Below are 22,676 nucleotides of genomic sequence, written 5' to 3' on the forward strand. Positions count from 1 at the left end.
TTTCTCTCTGTGACCTGAAGGACAAACCCCAGACTTCTGGATCTTGTCCCATTCCTTTGTACATTGCTTTCTTCATAGATTGTGAGGACTTCTGCAAAGAAGTCATAGCCCATTACATGTCTCTGTGACTTTGCTCTCTCTCAGCTCTAGCTGAATTTCCTTCCTTGCCCATGTAGACCACAACTTATCACTCAGACCGAGGTTAAACATCTGTCTTCCTTGAAGCCTTCTTTTCTCCAATATCTCCAATCCTTCTAATAATGCTAAGCATTTCTTGGCAGGTACTTCCATTGAATATTTATTTTATTTTGTTCTTTATCATGATGTACAATTACTATTTGTCCATTTTTTCCTGGCTTGGCAAGGGTTATTGTTGAACAGCATGTGGCGGCACCAAACTTGTCATGTATTGTTCACATTGTGACTGGAGCCAATCAGCAATGTCCAAGACCCTGTACTTTACTTGCCAGACCCTGTACCTCACTATGGAGCTACATCTGCCCAGAGGAAATGGTGCCTGGTTGTAATTTGCACTACATGGCTGCATTGGATGGCAGTGGCTCTGCTTGTTCCCTAGTAAGTGTTCAATTAACCATGACAATTCTGTGCACTCTGTTCCTCTGTCAGGCAATGCCATTGTTCAGAGTGCACCTGAGTGTGCTCAGTCTCCTTTGCACTCATGAAGGGAATGGAAACCTCCCATGAGGAGAATGGACTTTTGGGAAGGAGCTCCATTTGGTTCCTCTTTGACAGAGAGTTTGGTTTGGGAGGACTCTGGAAATCTAGACATAGTAAGTTCAGATTGTTAAAAAATTAAGTTGCATCTTAGAATACTAAGCCTACAGAACTCTTGGGGCTCTTCTAGTCAAGGAATGACAGATGTATAACAGGGAGGCTATATTTCCTCCTGCCATTCTTTCACCACAGCAGACATTGCCAATCAATTACCATGCTCACACTAACTTGAGAGATCTCAGAATCCTGACTAATGAATTGTTGAAACTGACATTTAAAATAAAGCTTATCTGTTATCTTTAAAGTAACCTATCCCCTTATTTTATGAATGAGATGAGGATCTCTTTCCTTCATGACCCTTATCCTTCGATTCTGCCTCTTTATCTCTAGTTAAACACAGGAGTGACTCCCATACAAGCTATCATAAAATGGCCCCTTTTCAGAAAGTCTTCCCTTAGCAGTCCTATTTCTTGGAATTATGGTCTAGACACATCAGCACTGAAAGTGATAACACGTTCAAGTTCAGATAGTTGTTTCAGTTTCCTCACTCACGAGAAGAGGATGAAGTTCAGAGATTGGAGATAAGTGATTTGCCTAAGACTGCAGGGAAATGCATGATTCCAGATATCCCAGTTACCAGCTGATGATTACGGTTTAGATTTGGTTTAATTATGTCCCTCACAACAAGGTTTCATGTGTTGAGGTCTTGGTTCCTAAGGGGGCATCGCTGAGAGTTAGCGGAACTTTTAAAAAGTAAGGCCCAGAGAGGTTCTTCGGTGCCCTTGGAAGGGATTGTGGGAGCAATGTCTGCCTTCTTGACTTTTGGTGTCACTTTGTTCTTATATGTGCAGTCTTACTATAAGGTGGCACAGCCAAGAGGGGTCATCCTTTTGAACCTCCAGAAATGAGCTAAATAAACGTCTTTATTAAAAATAAAGATATCCTACCTCAAGTATTTTGTTATTAAAACACTTGTGTTTTTAATAAAAAAACTGGGTTTATTTTTCAATAGGCCTTCATTAGATGGGACATAGACTTTGGAGCTAGAAAGAATCTTGTACAGTACTTTCCCCAAACTTCTACAAAAGACTGAAATTCCATTTTTCACACTCTTATAAATGTATATATTAAAAGGGACATATTGCCTGGCACTGGTGGCTCACGCCTGTAATCCTAGCTATTCAGGAGGCTAAGATCTGAGGATTGAGGTTCAAAGCCAGCCTGCCAAGAAAGTCCAAGAGACTCTTATCTCCAATAAACCACTAGAAAACCGAAGTGGCGCTGTGGCTCAAGCAGTAGAGCGCTCGCCTTGAGCTGAAGAGCTGAGGGAGAGCATCCAGGCCCAAAGTTCAAGCCCCACGACCAACCAAAAATAAAAAAAAATAAAAGGGACGTATTAATATGTAGAAAGTTTATAAGCAGGAGATGGGGTAGTGAAGAAACACTGAATCTGTGTCTGTCACAGCCCATCTACTGCCTGCCTATGTGGCTTGGGGCTGGGTGACACCCACTGTGATCACACTTTCTGTCCTGAGACCCTGCCCTGAAACTCTAACTAACTCCACTAACTGACCAGATGGCTCAGAAATCAAGGCTTGTTGTCTTGAATGACCATATTCCTTAGCCTCTAGGAACTATAAACATTTTCAAGACACAACAAGGAAATAGGGCAAGACATACATATTAAAAAGATTCCTGCCCTTAACCACTTTGGAAAGCAGCATGGAGGTTCCTCAAAATACTCCACATAGAGCGTCCCTATGACCGAACAATCCCACTTTTGGGCATTTACCCAAATGATCTCAAACAAGACCATACTAAAGCTACCAGCACAACTATGTTTATTGCATTATTTACCATAGCTAAGATATGGAACCAACCCAGATGCCCCTCAGTAGATGAATGGATCAAGAAAATGTGGTATATATACACAATGGAATTCTATGCCTCCATCAGAAAGAATGACATCGCCCCATTAGTTAGGAAATGGAAAGACTTGGAAAAAATTATATTAAGTGAAGTAAGCCAGGACCAAAGAAACATAGGTCCCATGGTTTCCCTTATTTGCAATAACTAGTATATGTCTGAGACAAGCAGAATCGGTCAGATAAGTTGATGTTAGGCGAAATGAATCCCAAGGTAAGGACTCAAATGGTTTTTCTTTCTTGCTATTGCTTCTAACATGTTTATAAGATGATTTCTTTGTTGCTTTGCATGTCCCTCCCCCATGGTATAACCCCTGTTTTCACTGTATTTAATGTTGGTATAATTTGGGGAGGGGAAGGGAAAAAACAAATTGTTTAATAGGGATACAGGTGGACCCATTGCAACAAAGAGGTGTACAAGATGTTATGTCGAAAAATGAACTTTACAACTTTGGTGGGGGGGGATATAGTTGTGTGGTGGGACGGAAAGGATGGTAAAAGAAAAACAAAGGAGGAGGCTACAATGCTTGATAAGAAATGTACTCATTACCTTGCTCATGTAATTGTAGCCCCTCTGTACAGTATTTTCACAATAAAAAAAAGATCCCCCTGCCTTCACATCCCTATTTGATTGCTGAAAATTAAACAAAAACAGCTCTCCTGAAGACAAATAATCCCCAAAGGCAAATGAAATCATGGTTCACTATCTGCAAAGAAATTTTAAAGATTGATCCCAGAGGTAGATTGGGCTTACAAATGGTCACCTTGGCTGGAGAGTGGGGAAGTAATGAAATAAGACATTTTAGAGGCTGTGTCTCTGATTCTCCCCATGAGAAAAGCTGCCATTCAGTCTCACTGAGCGCCTGTATCCACTCAAACTCTTCTGCAAAGGAGTCATGGAGGTCTGTCCTCTACGCTTCTCTCAAATGCATTCTTCCCCTAGGAAAATTCTGAAACCTAAAGTGGACCAAATTCATAGAACGGAGACCAAGCTCATAAAACCAAACCCTGCTATTTAGAAGTAGGACACCTGATAAGTAAAAACATAGGAGTGGCCTTTGTGTGGATAGTCAGTTCTTTGTCTGACTTGACTAGCCAAGGGCTTAAAGAATTCAACTTCTTTCAAACTCTGGACTTACATCAATGAGTCCATTTTCTTGCGAAATTCCAACTTTTCTGTGCCTGCCTCTTTGAATTCCTTCCCGAGGTCCTGAGGTAGAGTCAAACATCCTCCCGTGAACCTTTACATGCCTCTTACTGACCTCTATCACATTACCTCTGAAGTTGTTTGTTACAGAGATTCCTCTACCAGACTGAGTTTATTGCCAGGGTCTATGATTACTCACCTTTGTACCACCAGCTACATCCAAAGTACCCAGAACTAGGCAAGCACTGGACAAACAATGGTTGAACAGTATGTGTACACAAGAATGAGTGAGTGTACGATGTAAGTGATCTGTCTATTCCCTTCATTTGTTCAGTCTATGATCATACTTTAAGTGTTATTGTTACTGAAATTCCAAGCTTTAAGTGAGAGAGTAAAGGGAGAAGTAAGCTCACCCTACAGGGTATTTTTGCTCCTTCTTGAAGACCATATAATGCTACCCTCACTTTTAAAGAGGTATGGTTAGTGACTACACAGTATGCTAACTGCTTTGTCCAGGTGAGTGAATTCTAGGTAGGCCAAGATAAGAACTTTTGTGGTGTTGTGGCTCAAAGTGGTAGAGCACTAGCTTTGAGTAAAAAAGCTCAGGGATAGCTCCCAGTTTGAACCCCATGACTGACAAAACAACAACAACAACCACAACAAAAGTAATATGCTTCTTTGGGGTGGGAATGTGGCTTACTTAGTGGTAGAGTGTTTGCCTAACATGCATGAAGCCCTGGGTTTGATTCCTCAGTATCATATAAACGGAAGTGGTGCTGTGGCTTAAGTGCTAGAATGCTAGCCTTGAGCCAAAGAAGCTCAGGGACAGTGCCCAGGTCCTGAGTTCAAGCCTGAATATTTCTTCTATTCTATTGACTAGAATATTTGGAGTTAGGATAGTTCAAAATCAAACTTATTTATTAACTTATTTTTGGTTACTTAAGATAAAGAGAAAAAAGTTACTTTATGTGTACTAGTAATGAGCATCACACTCAAGGCCTGGTGCTCTTGTTGGCCTTTTAGCTCAAGGCTAGAAATCTACCACTTGAGAGACTTCTTTAGCTTATACTTTTAAAGCTTATGAATGCTTTGTGTGGTGAGAGTGTTTGGTGGTGCAAAACTGCACACTTTATGGCCAAGAAACAGAAAAGAGGAAAAGACTGGGATTTTAGAATCCCCTTCAAGGACATATCCCCAGTGACCAAAAGGCCTCCACCAGGCATCGCCTCCTAAAATCCCCAAGAATGTATCTCTGGGGAGCAAACCTTTACCACACGAACTTGGGGGACACTTAAGAGCCAAATTTTAGTAAAAGTGTTCTTATACTAAAGTTACCACATCCCTTCCTGGGGTAGGGTCTAAGAGGTAGAGTAACAAGCTCTGAAGGAGATTGCTCACCTTGGGTCCGCCTTGAAGTCCTCCTTGGTGTCCTTTAACCCTTTCTTTTCTTGTGGTTGTCCCACCATGAAAAAAGTATCCCTGATGGTAGGGAAATCTTCCAGCAGGGCCCTCAGACTATTACAATATGCTATGATCTGGCTCCGGAGAGCATAATGAGACATGTGGCGGTTAAAGCTGTAAGTCAGAAAGAGACAAATGATGTTCTAAAGGAGAATCCAGGTTGCTGCACCTCTCACAGAAGTTGCAGGACCTTGCAACGCTTTTCAAAAAGAATGGAGCATTTCTGATAAAAAGAAATTTTCCATTTGGCTCAGATTGGTACTATATGAAACCAGAAGTATCAACATTTTCAAAGTATCTCTCATCTACTTGTATGCTCCCCTGTATGTCAGAAGACAGGTAACAGTTTAACTTGGATCTAGCCCAGTGGGCTGTGGTTTATTTAAGCATGAGTCACCATGATTCATTGTCTCGATTTTTTCTTTTTCCTACAAAATAACACAATTTTTACTTAATCAAATCTTACATGACATTAGAACCTTCAGATTGGAGACCCAAGGACCTAGGGTATGTGTGTATGCATGTATGTATTTATGCCAGTCCTGGGGCTTGAACTTAGAGCCTGAGCACTGTCCCTGAGCTTTTCTGCTCAAAGCTAGCACTCTACCATTTGAGCCACAGCTCTGCTTCTGGATTTTTGTGGTAGATAATTGGAGATAAGAGTCTCCTGGGCTTTTCTGCCCAGGATGGCTTTGAACCGTGATCCTCAGAACTAGCCTCCTGAGTAACTTGGATAATAGGTACAAGCTGCCAACACCAGGCTGAATTATCATTTTAAAGCTGAGAGTTAATGAAACATGGATGTGTAGCAATAGCATTAAAGAAAAGGGAAAGATGGATTTATAGACTTAAGAGAATATACAACTTATCTGTTCAGATTTTTCTTAGCCTCCCTGGGAAGCATTCCTTCCTTTTGAGTGTGGGGTAATACCCTTTATGAAATGTGCCTTATTTATGTATTGTCTAGATTTTTGCATAATGTGGCTGGTAATCTGGCTTAAAATCAGAGAAGTCATCATATAATATTCACATCTGTTACACTTACTTCTGACAATATTCAATTATAACATCCCTTTTGACTTTTCCAATTTCATCCTGTGATAAAAGAGAATATTTTTATCAGACAGTTGGCTGTGTGGAGTATTCATCCTAGTACATGTGTACAAATGAATGACCCACTCCTAGCAGGAAAAGGCCACGGAGCTGAGACATTATTTTGGGGGGCACACTAATTGGGAGAAACCCTTCTGTGGGTCTTCTTTACTCCTACACATCTTGATGAGTTTACCAAAAAATGCCAGGCCCTGGCTGCTTTTTACCCAGATCATTTCTCAGGGTTTTGTATACAGAGAGCAATCTTGAGGGGTAATATCTCCCTCTAAGAAAAATAACCACTTGCTATAGAAGAGGTGAGTCCCCAAGCTCAGTGTTTTTAAACTGTGATACAAAACCATTGGGTGCATGACACAAACTCATTGAACTTGGGAGAGAAGGGAAACAGACATAAACCTGAAGCTCCTGCTATCTCCTCTGTTGTAATGAAGTTCTTTGTCTCTGACCTTGAGGTCTTATGCCATCTGCCACCATCCATAGTACAGCTAACAGGCTAACATTAACTTGCTGGTGGGCTAAAATTCTAGGCCCTTACAAAACACCATTATGTTGCTTGAAGTCTTTCAGATCTGGTAGGTGTAAGAATAATCCTGGAGGTTAGGTAAAGTATTTTTTTGGCTGATATTAGTTATATGGGAGGTGGTGGATTTCATTGTTCCATCTCCACATATGTCACACTATATTTCTATCAGTTTCACCCCCTCGATCACACTCCCTGCCCTCTCCCCCTTAAAAAATAGCATTCCCCATAGGTTTCCCTAAGTAAACAACTATTATATATAGTTCAGTATTGATCAATATTGTTTTGAGAACTGCTTTATTGGGAGTGGGAAATTGATTGGTTTTGCCTCCACTGTTGCTCATCAATGAATAAGAAGGTCTGGCCTATTTTATGTCTTATTGGTAGAACTGGATTGGGCAAATTTAAGTCCTCAGTTTCAGTCACAGGTAAAGTCAAATCTTAGAGATGATAAATCTTGCATTATAACTATCAGTACAATAATTTAAAAAACCTTGTCAGTATAATAATTTCCTCATCAAAGATGAATACTGAAACAATATGCACAAAGTTAAGCAAAACTAACAAATTAAGGGTTTCAGCTGTATCGTATTTTAAACTGATTAGACTAATGTAAGAACCCGTAAACAAGAACACGTCAGTAGTGTTTAAGAAACCAAGGTAACAGGTAACCAGTTACCTTGCCAATGTTACCAAAACTACCTGGGCTTACTTAAGACTAGGCAATATGCCAGTGCAGAAGCTGAAACTAGTCTATTCAGAAGGCAGCAAACAGATAGTTGGCCTTCATTGTATTAAAAAAAAAAACAAAACATCAACCATAAAGCCAGGTATCAGTTGCTCACACCTGTAATCCTAGCTATTTCAGGAGGCTAAAATCTGAAGATTGTGGTGTAAAGCTGGCCTGGGCAGGAAAATCCATGATTGTTATCTCCAGTTAACCAGTAAAAGCCAAAAGTGGAGCTGTGGCTCAACTGAATAGCACCAGCCTTGAGCAAAATGGCTAAGGGATAGTACCCGGGCCCTGAGTTCAAGTTCTACTACTTGCACAACACACACACATACATGCACAACACACACACACACACACACACACACACCTGTAATCTACTTGAATCGACTACTGATTGAGCTCTCCCTTTTAGGTCTTTACAATATGTTTTCAATATTCTTATCCAAATAGGTTGAAAACCACAGATTCCAAGCTAAGAAGTTGTCTTTGCCTAAGTATAGAGGAAAAACAGAGCTTCAGGGAGCTCCTCTCTGTACTCACAGGGCTCTTTGTTTGGTCAGCCATGGTCTGCATTCTGAGGAGGAAGGCATTGAGCATCATGTCCCGCAAGCCCACCTTCTCTAGTTGAATAGACACAAAAGCCTCTGGAGCTCTGGCAAGTAAAGAGAGAGACATTTGGATCTAAGGTGGGGTGGGGGGGCTGAGTGGACATGTATGAAGAAAACTCACATGCTGCAGCTGGAGGGCAGGGGATTGTGTCTCTAGGAGTTTCTGATTATTCTCTGGGGTCAGTGATGGGCCACTGTGCTCCTTGGAGACCCCATTGTACAGCATATATCAGTAGTCTCTCCTTAGTCCCAAACATCACAGCCTGGCCCAACGTGCAATCCTAGCCTTTGCCATTGGTGTAGCTAGCCTGGGATAGCCTCCCAAAAGTCTTCTTTACTAGATATGCTGACATTGAATCTTTCATCCACACTCTGGGACTGTAAATTGAAGCCTTATGAAGGCTGGCCCAGTGAGACCAACGACATCTTGAGTCATACAGTTGCTTTGCCCATTATTTTTTATTTGAAATTTGCCATAATTAAATTACCATGTCATTGGTATGGTCCCAACAATATATTCAGAATAATTAGAATAATTAATTATTCAAGAATTTTTTCTCTGTTGTGACAAAAAGAGGGCAAGACATAATAGGACATCCCTAATTCAGAGACACATCCCAATGTATATATATTAGGTTTGAACTCAAGACCTTGAACTTGCTTGACTTTCTTGCTTACAGGTACCATTCTATCATTTCAGCCACATCTTCTGCTTTTTGCTGGTTATTTAGAGATGAAGTCTAGTGAGCTCCTAGACTGGCCTTGAATCAAGGTCCTCCAGATTTCAGCATCTTGAGTTACAGGAACATGAGCTACTGATGCCTGGTATATTCTTAGTTGACTTAAAATAAGAAATGTTTGTTATTTTAAACAATTTTCCCCACTAGGCACAATACCGTTTTGTGGTCTGAAATCTTTCTGAAGAATGAGTATGGGTATCCGGGACTCTTGGCATTGGGGATGACAGCAGGTTGTCCATGCCATTCAGAATTCTGGAATTCCTTCTTCTGGATGGACTAATTCCACTATGAGTCCTCAGACTTGAATTGGTTTCCTAAAACATTTCAAATCAAAGCAATTGCAGTTTGTTGGACATATAAGTCCTTAGTGCTAGATGTAATATTATCGTATAACCACAATTTACCCCAAACATATGGAAATACTTGAGTACATAGGAAAGAGGGAAGGGAAGGAGGAGAAAGAGAAAAAATGAGAGAGAAAGAGAAGGGAATGGAGAAAAAGGGAAAGGGAAGGGAAAGGAAGGGAAGGAACGGAAGAGAGGTACCACTTTGCACAACACAGGAATAGGGCCTTAAGTATGACTATTTCCAGAATACAATTGTTTAAAGTGCACTGAAAAAAACACTCTCCATTCTCAAAATTGTTAGATGGATTGCTCTGTATGGAGTGGTCCAAGAAATATTGCTGATAGATTTCATTGCCACATTCTTTATGGAAAAGAATTATTGGAAGGATAAATAAAAATCCAATGCAATAATTTATCTATAAAGGTAAGGGTCAAGGACAAGGGTATTTTTGCTGGAATTCTCTGCCTCCATCAGAAAGAATAACATTGCCCCAGTTGTTAGGAAATGGAAAGACTTGGAAAAAATTATATTAAGTGAAGTAAGCCAGGCCCAAAGAAACATAGGTCCCATGGTTTCCCTTATTTGCAATAACTAGTATATGTGTAGCCCAAGCAGAAAAGGCCAAAAGCTATATACATATGACCATATAAGATGATGTTAAGTGAAATGAACCCCAAGATAGGGACACAAATATCTTTTTTCTTTCTTGCTATTGTTTCTAATGTATTTATAATGTACCATGTGATTTTTTTTGTTTGTTTCTTTATATGTCCTCCCCCATGGTATAACCCCTGTTTTCACTGTATTTGATGTCGGTGCCCTGCATCTTCTATATACACTTCTTTAATTCGGGGAGGGGAAGGAAAAAAAACAAAATGCTTAAATAAGGATACAGGTTGACCCATTGTAACAATGAGATGTCCAAAACACTATGTTGTAAGTGAACTTAAAACTCGGCAGGGGGCTAAGGGGGTAGTTGTGGAGATGGAAGGAAAGGGATGGTAGGGGTAAAACAAAGGAGGAGGCAACAATGCTCAATAGAAAATGTACTCATTACCTTTCTCATGTAACAGAAATCCCTCTGTACAGCATTTTTACAATTAAAAAATGTACAAAAAGAAAAGAAAAATCAAAAGGTAGTATGGTACTGATGTGACTTACATAGGTATAGAACAAAATAAAGAGGTAAACTGCCTGGTGGCTGGAGGGTGATGTCTCCAGAGGAGGACATTAGGTGACCACTCACATATAGACAGGAAGCCCACTAACACAGTCTGACCTACATGGCCACCAACTGTCCTCTTTTTCATTGAAACGACACCTCCATATTATTAGCCCTACAAAATTGCCTGTTCCCATCCTGCATCTGATGCTGTGATGCATCTGAAAAACCTTATATAAGGACAGAAGAGGAGAGAAAACTCTATTTTGAGAAAATCTTCACCAATTCCCCAGCCCTACCCCTGTCCTGAGCACACAACATACATCAACAAATAATCTTTTTGTTCATTAAAGTTTGCCCATAAGATGCTGCTATCCAAAATCTTGGGTGATAAGAGCTGAGAAGTCCTTTCACTATGTAATAAAACTGCCTCCCACTTTCTTACTTTTTCTCATCTCTGAATTCTTTCTCTGATGATGACAAGAATCTGGAAAGACTGGGTGGGTAGAATGCTCTCTCTCTCTCTCTCTCTCAGAACTTCTCCAGCCTTCACTACCAGCAACAACATGAGTTATATTTTTTTGGTTTTCCTCGGGTCCTAGCTCATAACTCTCATAGCCCTTATTGATTCCTAAGTGACTAGAATGATGTTGGGTGCAGAAGCCGGTCCCATAAAACAAAAAAACAAAGCTGTCTGTCTGTCTCTGTCTGTCGCTCTGTCTCTGTCTCTCCATTTCTGTCTCTCTCACACACATCCCTAGTCTTAATATTTCTTTGTCTCCAGGGAAAACCCTAGAAATTGGGATTTCTCTTCCCCAGGGCAGGTCATTAAACTCTATTCTTAAATTCTCTGACCCACCTGGTCTGATAGGCAATGATGAGACCTTATTTCAGAAGGAGTCTGCTCCAGGCCTATGAGGAATTTGGACAGAAAGGCCTTGCTGGTTCTCCCCATTTAGAATTGAATCACATCCTTTCTGCCTAATCAACTTCCACAGGGTTGTCCAGATAGATGTCAGTCACTCCTATATAACAAAATCTCCATAAAAGCCCAAAGGACAAAAGGGCTCAGAGAAGTTCAGGACAGCTGGGCACATGGAGGTTTGTAGAAAGGTGACTGAGAACTTATCCTTGTGTGGAGAGGGCTGTACCCCAACTTCATAGGGACAATGGTTTATCAAGAATTTGCTCTTTTCTGGCTGTTTATTTCTATCTTTTAAAGTACACTTCTAATAGACTAGTACAGGTCAATAGAGCTTTCCCTAACATCTGTGAGCCTCTAGGAAATTAAGTAAATCTTAGGAAGGAGTGAGAACTCCAATTGGTAGCCAGCTGGACAAAAGTTCTGGAAGCCCAGACTTGTTGAGTACATCTGAAGTGGGGCAGTCTTAGAGCTGAACCCTCCTCATCCAATCGGATTTGACACTTTCTCCAGAGAGATGATATCAAAACTGAATTGAATTAGATGATGCCTAGATGATGCTTGCTTACTGGAAGAGAAATTCTCACATCTTTTAGGGTCACAGAAGTGATCAATGTTGAAATGTGAAAAATGTGAGTCTGTTTTCCCACAGAAATAGAGAAAAAAATGTGAGAGGAAGGGAAGAAAAGAGGAAGAGAGGGAGGGGAAGAGTAAAGAGAAGGAGAGAAAGAGGGAAAGGGGAGGGAGGGAAGGAAAGAAGGAGGTAGGAAAGGAAGGAAGGAAGGGAAGAAGGAAAGAAAGTAGGAAAGAAAGAAAGAAGGAAGGAAAGGATGGTCAATATGGCATCAGTGGTAGTTCTGACAGCATGCTTTGGCTTCTCCACCCTACTCCTGACCTTGATGTGAGCAGACGAGCCCATCCGAGGGGTGTGATAGAAGGTCGCCTGTTGAACAGCCACCATCAAAGCATTTTTCTGAGCAGTCTGGCATGCGAGGATCACTTGCATGTTTTCCACTCCTGAATGGAACAAGAGCTAAGGAAGGAAATTTGAAAGGCATTACGAAGTACTCCATCAGGAAAGAGGAGAAGTTGAGGGTTGAGATGATCACTTAGCCATCCTGTGTGTGAACTTAACTTCCAGATACACTGGGATCACGTTACTCATCCTTTACACTGAAGCAGGATTTCATTCCAGGAAGGCAGCCTCCAAGCCTGGGCCATTTGGTTGCTGGATGCCACGGACGGGTTCCCCAGTGGTCAGGAAAGGTGGTAGGCTCACATGAACTTTAAATTTTTTTTTTTAGATATACATATTGGAGCCAAAACAATCAGAGTGGCAGAAGAAACAACGGCATCAGGTTTTAAAGACTCAGGTAAAAGCTTCAACAAGCATACGTTGTAAAAGCCTGATGTAAAGACAGCTCATCTATATGGATTTCTTCATATTAAACAGAAGTCATTGTTGCAACCTCTGTGGCTCAAGCCAACCCAATGTGCATATCAGCAAGGCCAAGCCCTTGCTTTTATGATGAAGGAGGCTTTCTTGTAAATGAAAGCCCATTTCTTTATTTTGGTGCTGGAACTGGGGTTTGAATTCAAGGCCTCACACTCTCACTTGGCTTTTCTGCTCAACTCTAGACTCTACAGCTTGAACCACACCTCTACTTCCAGCTTTTTGCTGGTTAGAGGTCAGAGTCTCATGGACTTTTCTGCCCAGGCTGGTTTCAAACTGTGGTCCTCAAGTCTCAGTCGTATGATTAGTTAGGATTACAGGCATGAGCCACTGGCAGCCAGCTATAAAGCCAAATTTATACATTAAGTATTGATCTTTTAAAGAACATGAAGGAAAACATCAGCCAACTGGTTCAGGCCAGCTTAACCCCACCCCAATCAGTGGACACCACCCAGGGGAGGGTCTTGGGTCTGGCTATAACCCAGGCCAGCCCTCCTATAAGCTACTACCCAGGAGAGGGTCTGGCTTGTTTCAAACAAACCAATCACCGAATTGCCAAAAGGGAGGAGAAAAGGTAGGGAGAGACAATACAAAACAGCTGGTAAACAATGGTTTCTGGTCCTACTGCTCACTCTTGTGAGTGGCCTTTACTTTCTCCTTACTAAATAAACTCTTTACAACTGCGCTCGTCATTCCTTGTTTTGTTTCTATACTTTCAGAGAACAAGAATCCACCACACTTGTGCATCAAACATATGAGCAAATCCATTTATTTTAACTCCTTTTTAAAAATGCAAACAGAATTATTTACCTTCAGGATGGCTTCTTTTGTATAGAAACTAAATTTGCCGACTTGTGTGTCATCTACCTCAGAGATGGCTAAGACAAGAGTAGTAGGAACATATCTGCAAAAAGAAGGTATGAGGGTATTTTCATCTGACATGCTACCACCTAACATGCCAATCCTATTATTTATGTGTTTATATATTCATTTATTTATATCAGTTATGGGGCTTGAACCCATGCCTGCAGGGTTCAAGCACTCTACCACTGAGTTATACCTCCAGCCCTTTTAACATTTTATTTTGAAGCAAGATTTCCTTAATTCGCCTAGGCTAGTCTCAAGACTTGTGATCTCCCTGCCAGTCTACAGAGTAATTGGGATTACAGGTGTGATCCACCACACTGGCCAAGGGAAACCCAGGCTGATGGAGGGAAAGTCATGTGACCAGATTAAAAATCTTGGCAAGCACAAGTTTTATATAAGACCGTATTTTACCCTCTAAATGGAAGACTCAAGAGACTTTTCAGCCCTCATTGGACATGATCTCTCTACAATTTGGGTTGTGATGATCAGTCTATAATGTTTGCAATTCTTTTCTGTTGTTTCTCCCTGACCTTCTTTTTCTTAATCCATGTTTTAAGCATACATTAGTTATACAGGGGCAGTTTCATTGTGACACTTCCACACATGCACACAATATGTCTTGGCCTATCTCACTCTCCTCCCTCTACCCCCTTTCTACTTTCATCTCTTAAAACAATCTCAACAGGTTTCATTGTTCTATTCTCAAACATGCAAATAGACTACAGTGACTATATTCACACTCATTCACACTCTTTGTTAACCCTCCCCATCCCACCCAAGCCTTCCTCATTTTTCAGCCATTTCCTCCTCCTCCTCCTCCTCCCCCTCCTCCCCCTCCTCCTCTTCCTCCTCTACCTCCTCCTCCTCCTGCTAGAGTGTAGTAACTGCACCATCCTCTAACTTTCTTGACCATGCCTGTTCAGGATCCTTTACTAACTCCTTCCTTTGAACATCCTCTAAATGCTGTCTAATTCTTGCTCTCTCTTATGATTCCAACAATCATTCAAACATTCTTTATAGCCAGGTTCCATCTTGGGACACAGTCCTCCATCCATAACTATGAGACTTTGTCAAGTGATTTTGTTTCTTCATTTGTCAATGGGACTATCACCCACTGCAGGATAGTGAAGAATATGAACTGATAATATGCACAAACATGCTTTCCAAAATATAAGTCACCGTATTCATGTTTGGAATATGTTGTTACATGACACTCCTGAATAATAACTTTATAGCAAAGAAATGATAACTTAAGACTCCAGTTCTCTCGATCCCCGGTTAATTCAGAAGGCTCTTTTGTTTTATGGCATCTTTGGGAGGATTAATCACTATTTGATCAGAGTATACTTCATTTAGACAGCTTGTGCTAATTGGTGGATTCTTTCTGAATCAAGATAAGTCATATGTTTACAGCAGAATAAAAATATCAGCTCCACAGGGAGGCCCTTAAAGAGCCAGGATCCAACTTGGCTGCCAGTTAGAGGCCCAGCCTCACCTGAGGCCCAATCATACTTCTTCCCCTGGTTTCTGTGACACATCTCTGCATCTTTACCATGCATTCTGGTTTGTGTTTGGCAAGTATGACAGGGTACAGCAGAGAACATTTTGCCTTCAAGGGACTATCTGGCAATGTCTGGAGACATCTTCAGTTGTTAGAAACAAGGGATAGGAACAGAGGTTGGGAAAGATCAAGCATCAATGACGGGGGACAGGATGTTACTATTGGCATCTAGTGGGTAGAAACCAGGAATTCTGCTACAAGACTGCCAAAGGATAGTTACCTCTCACAACAAAGACTTGTAGAGCTCCTAGTTTTTCTAGAGCCAAGGTTAAAAAGCCTGGGGTTACTTTATTCTGTCACCCTAATAAGCAGGATGGCAGGTAGGCTGACAGAGAGAGAACAATAAAGTGAAAAGAGCCAAATACTAGGTGTTGTACTTGCTGGAACTTTCCTCACCAGACGCCTCTTCTACATCTTATTCATGTTGCATGCGCCTTCCCTCAAATCTTCCGACTAGAGTCCAAGGGTATCTTTTTGGTAAACCACTGCCCATCCTCCAGTTCTTGAAAATGCACTCCCATTTCTGAAAGGACTACACCCTTATGTACATGTCCCTAGCATAATCATTAAATTCTACCCATAAAAGCATCTATGATCTAGGAGCTTGGTGCTAGTGATTGCTTGGTTGAACTGCCTGCCCTCTGTTTCCTTTGATTTAGCATTTGCTCCTGCTTCAATAAATTGTGCTCTGTTAAAACTCCTCTGTGTGTCAGCCTCTGAATTTTCTCTTTTTCACTTGTTCGTCTTCCTTTTCCTCCTCCTCTCCCTCCTCCTCCACCCCCACCCCTTCTCCTCCTCCTCCTCTTTTTCCTTCTTCTTCATTTGTGCCAGTGCTAGAACTTGAACTCAGGGCCTAGCACTCACTTAACTTTTTTTGTTCAAATTTGGCATTGTACCACTTGAGCCACACCTCTACTTTAGGCTTTTTGCTGGTTAATTAGAGATAAGAGTTTTATGGACCCTTCTGCCATGAATGGTTTCTAACTATGATTCTCAGATCTCAGCCTCCTGAATAGCTGGGATTACAGGCATAAAATACCAATGCCCAGATTTCTTTTGAGACATCAAGAACCTTTCCATTCATTGACAGTGACACTAATTCATTTCATTCCAGCCCATACTCTTTGGATCCTTTAACCCACTAAGGGAGTTGTAATCAACAGTAATCAACATCAGCAAAATAAAGGACACTTTTCCTCTTAGGAGTTACCTTTACCTCCTTTAGGGTGGAATCAGTACTGGGAATGATCAGGAATAGAGTTGGGACCCTGGGGAGGCAGGTGAGAAGAACACTTAGGTAGGAAGGAAAGAAGAGAGACATAGAAGAAACTTGCAAAAGCTGACTCTGTATGAGGAAAAAGAAGATGGTCTCTCCTAGTAGGTTCAGTGTCAGCTGGTGGGCAGTGATGTCTTTCCAGCAATAGGCTGACCTAATGGGCCATGAGAGGTTTCTTTGGGGTTGGCCTCCAATGAAAGAGTCATCAAGAAGTCTAAAGATAAAAGAAGTTGCTTATATGATACATTTGTGTTCTATGTTCTATGTGAGAAAAAATGCCCAGAAACCCTAAATGACTTCTTTCTGGTCTTAAGGCAAGCAAGAGACCATCCATGGCTCTTGTCTCATCAGACCAACCCTTGTCCCCTTTGCTATCTGGAAACAATGTATTCTCCCTGGGAAGTGGCAGAGCCAGTGATTTCATGTGAGTTCACTGACCTGATTTTTTTTACTTCTCAAAGTTTTTGTATTCTTAAATCTGATTATCCTTCTTAAAGTCTTATTTTCTGTCCTCTTACTGGAAAAGGAAAAAGAAAAAAAATAGAATCATGGCAGATAGAATATAAGGAAGAGAACTTAAAAATGCAATTACACTGGCATGTCCAAAAGTGACAGAATTATCCCTGATTGCTTATTCTACCATTATTTTCATCTTAACCTCTCCCGAAGGCTCACCTGTCTACACGACCATTGTCCTCCAGCACAGAGGTTATAAACACAGGAGGTGGTTGGTCCACCTTGTCCTTGTGTGATGCAAACTCAAAGTGAACAGGTCTCAGATACAAGTGGAATTCTTCAAAACCCATTTCCCATGCCAATTCCTTATAAATCCTGAAAGAAAAGGAGAAAAAAAAGGCAAAGACATGTGTTGGTGTTTTCTCCTCAAAGTAAGCAGTAAGAAAACAAAAACAGATGAGTAAGTACTGAAGCAAAATTAAACAAGAGTAACCCAATACTATGTGAAGCAAGTGAGCCACAAAGTGTAATGGATAATTAATTTATTTATTTATTTATTTTGGGTCCAGTTGTGGGGCCTGAACTCTGGGCCTGGGCGCTGTCCCTCAGCTCTTCAGCTCAAGGCTAGCGCTCTACCACTTGAGCCACAGCACCACTTCTGGCTTTTTTCTTTTTGCTTATGTGGTGCTGAAGAATCGAACCCAGGGCCTCATGCATGAAAGGCAAGTGCTCTACCACTGAGCCACCTTCCCAGCCTCTGTAATGGATATTTAGAGCCCAGTGGCAGGCTGATTTTAAAAAAGAGACATACCAAGAAAAGAGTATAGAAATGTTTATTAGGACATCAGTACCAGAACACAGTACAAGATACAGCAGGCCACTAGCCAGCCTTAGAAATATAACAGTGTTCACTCAGGGCCAGGAGAAGAGTTTAGGTCTTTGGTTAGGCTACTTTTGACTGGTTATTTCTTGTTTTATGGAACCTATTGATTGGCTGTCTCTCCCACAGGGTTTAAATTTGCACATGGAAATGGCCCTGTTTTTTGTGTTCCATCTAACCCATTTCCTGGTCTTGACTTGGTTCCTCATTCCATTGGGACCTTGGAATTTTGCTGTGCTTCATGTCACTTTCAATATAAAAGTTCTGCTCTCCGTGACAGTTATAGACTGGTAGACAGTAACACTAGAAGGCGATGTGCTTGGGCACATCCCTGTCTCATGTCGTTCTGGTTGGCATCTGTCCTCAGAGCTCTCAATGTTGTCTTCCAAATAAGCTTCATTGCCTTTCCTTAGAGCTCTTCACAGAAGGCCTCTCTGCCCCTCCCTGAAGAATGTCTTTTGGTCCACGATCTCCATGCTCCTGCTACATGATCATTATTTCTCAGTCTTCTTTAGGTCTCCTCTTCCTTATTTCAAATTGTGGTATTTTCCAGGGTTATAGATTTGGTTTTCTTTTCATCTCCTACATCCTCTCCTAGGGGAATTAATTCACCCAAAGGATATAAAAATACCCCCCCTCATGCAGGAATCTGTGACTTTTATCCTTATTTGACTCACCTCTGCATTCCAGTTTTGAATTTGTATGACTGCCAGATGTTCCTCTGGCAGTTCAGTGTTGTGTGTCGACAATGCTTTGGCCCACCCTTTGTACTCTTATTCTAACCCAGTTTTTATACTGTGGAGCTGGTACATTCAGAGTGAATTCAATTGGTACCTGTATTAGTTTGCTTTAAAAAGGTACAAGAGGGTTGGGAAGGTGGCTCAGTGGCAGAGCGCTTGCCTTGCATGCGGGAGGCCCTGGGTTCAATTCCTCAGCACCACATAAGCAAAAAGAAAAAAGCCAGAAGTGGTGCTGTGGCTCAAGTGGTAGAGCACTAGCCTTGAGCTGAAGAGCTGAGGGACAGCGCCCAGGCCCAGAGTCCAGGCCCCACGACTGGACCCCCCCCCAAAAAAAAGGTACAAGAGAAAAACACAAAGTATTCAGTGGCTGAAATAATAAAAATTGATTATCTCACAATTCTGGAAGATGGAAGAAAGATCTAGGTGTCATCAAGATTGGCTGTTTCTCAGAGCTGTAGGGAAGAGTTTGTTCCAGACCTTTCTTATTGGCCCATGTATGGCCATTTTCTCTCTGTGAGCTTCACAGGTGTGTGGTGTCTTCACATGGAGTCTTTTATAAAGATACCAGTCACATTGGATTAGAGGTGGTCCTAAAACTTTACCCTTACATTATACCCTGAGGTACAAGGGATTCATTCTTGAATATATGAACTTTGGAGAGATATAATTTAGTTCATAGCATTTCTTCTTCTATTCAGAATTCCTGATCCACTTAGAACAAACTACTTCCTTTTCAGTACTCCTGAAGTGTTTTGTTCAGATGAGTAGGAAAACAGTATTACAGTGTATTATGGGTAATTCTACATTATGAGGGCTAGGATCATTAATTTCAGAGGCAATGATATTTTCACCAATAGTCTAAATTCTGCTTCTACTATTTTTTAGTTATATGACTTTGCAAAAATTACTTTTCTTTTCTGAGTCTCTATTTCCTTGCTGATAAAGTGCTTGTTTCTATATCACAAGGATACTTAGAGAATTAAATGAAATGATACATTAAATCTTCATAAAGATCCTGATCACAGCAGGCCCTTGATAATGGTTAGTGGACAACTGTACTTCCCATGTCTTCAGGGCCTCTCATGGTGACCAGAACACAGGAGCACTAGCATTCACACATGCTTGCAGCCTTTAGTTCCATTTTTTTTTTTTTGCTAGCAAAACATGTCCACTTGAAGGCTTCATTTCTCATTTAGAACTAAAATGTTAACTTTCCTTCCTCCCTCTCTAATTCTCCCTCCTTCATCTCCCTTTCTCCCCTTTTCTCTCCCTCTCCTGTACATGTATATACAGGATCAATGTTCTACTGTCCTCCCATTGTCTGCCATGGAATCACACAACAAGAAGGCTCTAGCCAGATGTGGGTCTATTGACCTTGGACTTTCCAGTCTCCACAATTATTTATTTTTACTTTTTATGTTGCCGGTCGTGGGGCTTAAACTCAGGGCCTGGGTGCTGTCCCTGAGCTTTTTTTGCTCAAGGCTAGCACTCTACTACTTTGAGCCACAGTGTTCTTCTGGTTTTCTGGTGGCTGATTGGAGATAAGAATCTCATGGACTTTCCTGCTCATGCTGGCTTTGAACTGTGATCCTCAGATCTCAGCATCCTGAGTAGCTAGGATTCAAAACTCTGGTCTTTATAAATCACCCAATCTCAAGTATTCTGTTATAGCAGTACAGATGGACTAAAATACCAGATCATGGGATATTATGATAAACAACAGGAATAAAACCTTTGCATACAGGCAGCTTATGCTAGCAGGAAAACCCTTGTAATCCCAGCACTAGAGAGGCTGAGGTAGGACGATTGTAAGTTCCAGGCCAAGCTGGGCTATTGCAAAACTCCGCCTCAAAAAAAACCCCAAAATTAAACAAACAAACAAATATCTCCTCCCCTCTGCAACCAGAACAATGGGTCAGGAATGCTGATACCTGAGTGTAACCCAGCTCCTAATAGAGATAGGAGCATTGCAGTTTTGAAGATAGCCTGAGGGGGAAAACATTATCTAGATTATGTCAAAAGCAAATCCAAGCAAACAACAACAAAAGTCCAGGTTGACCGTGGTGGTTCACTTCTAATTGGGAGGCAACGATAAAAGCAAAAGGGGCTTCAGGGGTAAAGTGGTAGAATGGTATACATCTAAGAAGATGCAAGTTCAAACCCAGTACTACCAAAACAACAACAACAACAAAAGAAACAAAGAAACAAAAACAGGACCTATGCTGAATGGAAGGTGATGGAAAAAGGATGCAGCCCTGATCAGAGTAGTTAAGAGACAAGGCATGGAGAGGGTGCTCTGCTCCAAGGCCAGAGGAGGGCCAGCCCCGAGGCTTGCAGGTAGCAAACCTGGGGTCTGTCATCTGTTCTCCCAGTCTTGTCCTAGACATAAAGATCTAGCCTGCTCCTTGGTCCCCAACTGACCAAGCCAGATGAGCACTCTCCACACTCATTTCTATGAGCCGGTGGCGGATGGTTAGGAGTTCCAGTAGTTTGGCCAACGTCTCCAGGAGCAGCTCATGGCAACTGCGGCCTTGTTTGTGTCCTTCCTCTGCGGCAGACTTGAGTGCAAGCCGACCTAGCTCCTCCACGAGAAAAGGGTCGTCCATCACTTTAGCTGAAAATAGCTGAAAGAAAACAAGTCGTAAAACACACACAAAAAATAAACTTCGTGTATTAAAATATGTATATACTGTCAGAGGCACAGATGTCCTGGGCTGCTTACAAGATACTAAGAGGTATAAATTGCTCAGCAGGGTTCAGAGGGTTAGGTGAGCTAAACCATGCAAAAATACTTATCAGTATCATAAATGTTCTGAGCCTAAATAAATGATGAAAATAATGTGAATACAAATAGGTGTCCCTGGTTTTTTAACAGTATTTTAGTGGTTAGTAGCAAAATTGCAGATTCAACATTTTAAAGCATTTCTGCATAATGAGTATTACTAACTTATTTTCCTTTCTACCAGATCCCCATGAAGTGGACATCACAGGTACCACTATCCTTCAGCAATGAGGAAGCTAAAACAGAAGTTATGAAGCTTGAACTCAGGGTCTCTTGCTTCATGTTTTTGCTCAAGGTTGGTGCTCTACCCCTTGAACTACACATCTGTTTTAGCTATTTGCTAGTTAATTAGTGATGAGTTTCTTAAGTTTATCTTCCAGCACTGGTTTTAAACTAAGATCCTCAGATCTCAGCTTCCTGAGTAGTGAAGCTATCTTTAAGTTTTCCAAGGCCACAAGTAGTTCCGAAGAGAATTGAGCTTCCCAGTTTTGAGGTCAGTCACTTTCCAGAACATTCACCTGCCTTCCCAGGGCTCCTTTACTCCCAGCTCAGCCACATTAAGTACCCATGTGTCCGTTAACATCCTCCTGCCTGGTCAATGCCTCTGCACCAACAACTTCCTTGTCTTCTTATGGGCCCCTCCCAGCAAAGACCCAGCAAGAAAACCCTCTATCTGCCTTTCCTGATTTGGTTTCCCCAAAGTGGACTAGCTCCCTATGTCTCCACCAACCTATCAAAGAATATAATTGCTAGGTTCTTAAAGTCCTCTCACATGGAAACAAAGAGAGAGATTAAATTCCTGCATGTCTTCTGAAGCATTTTCTGACCTAATATAAAATATTAATCTGAATATTTAGCATTTCTAGATCCAAATTTGAACACATTTCAAAAACAATAATTAGGACTGTAGCATAAGTAGGAAACTATACAAGTATCTCAGATATTTTTACATTTTGCAAGAGAATTTCAGGTAGATTTTTAAAATATGGCACCATAAGACAATGTGGAAAGAATTTTCAAGAAAAGGAAGTAGGATAGACATCTGGTAATTTGGAGAAATTTTAATATTGATTTGTACTTTATGTACCATATGAATGCACACACATTCCAGTGAAATAGTAAAGGAGTTAAAATAATCTAAAAATTAAATCATCCTTAAAATTAGAATGAAATAACACAAATACAAAACAGCTGGAGGAAGATTCTGCATTTAGGAGGATAGAAGAAATCATAAAGGAATTGTTCAA

General features: G+C 41.1%; 1 protein-coding gene across 1 annotated transcript in view; it reads right to left on the reverse strand.

Annotated features, from left to right (window-relative positions):
* Window positions 1-1,426: 1,426 nt before the first annotated feature.
* Window positions 1,427-22,676, reverse strand: part of LOC105990051 (transmembrane protein FLJ37396) — a 70,276-nt gene continuing 49,026 nt past the window's right edge. Inside the window, exons 18-26 of the mRNA XM_013022367.1 lie at window positions 21,069-21,271; window positions 17,247-17,402; window positions 13,678-13,771; window positions 12,310-12,447; window positions 9,139-9,296; window positions 8,175-8,286; window positions 6,314-6,363; window positions 5,206-5,382; window positions 1,427-1,448 (exon numbers count right to left, since the gene is read on the reverse strand). Coding sequence (XP_012877821.1) covers window positions 1,427-1,448; window positions 5,206-5,382; window positions 6,314-6,363; window positions 8,175-8,286; window positions 9,139-9,296; window positions 12,310-12,447; window positions 13,678-13,771; window positions 17,247-17,402; window positions 21,069-21,271 — 1,110 coding nt within the window. The remainder of the gene's footprint in view (window positions 1,449-5,205; window positions 5,383-6,313; window positions 6,364-8,174; window positions 8,287-9,138; window positions 9,297-12,309; window positions 12,448-13,677; window positions 13,772-17,246; window positions 17,403-21,068; window positions 21,272-22,676) is intronic.

This window comes from Dipodomys ordii, unplaced genomic scaffold, assembly GCF_000151885.1.
Source record: "Dipodomys ordii isolate 6190 unplaced genomic scaffold, Dord_2.0 Scaffold62, whole genome shotgun sequence".
Taxonomy (NCBI): domain Eukaryota; kingdom Metazoa; phylum Chordata; class Mammalia; order Rodentia; family Heteromyidae; genus Dipodomys; species Dipodomys ordii.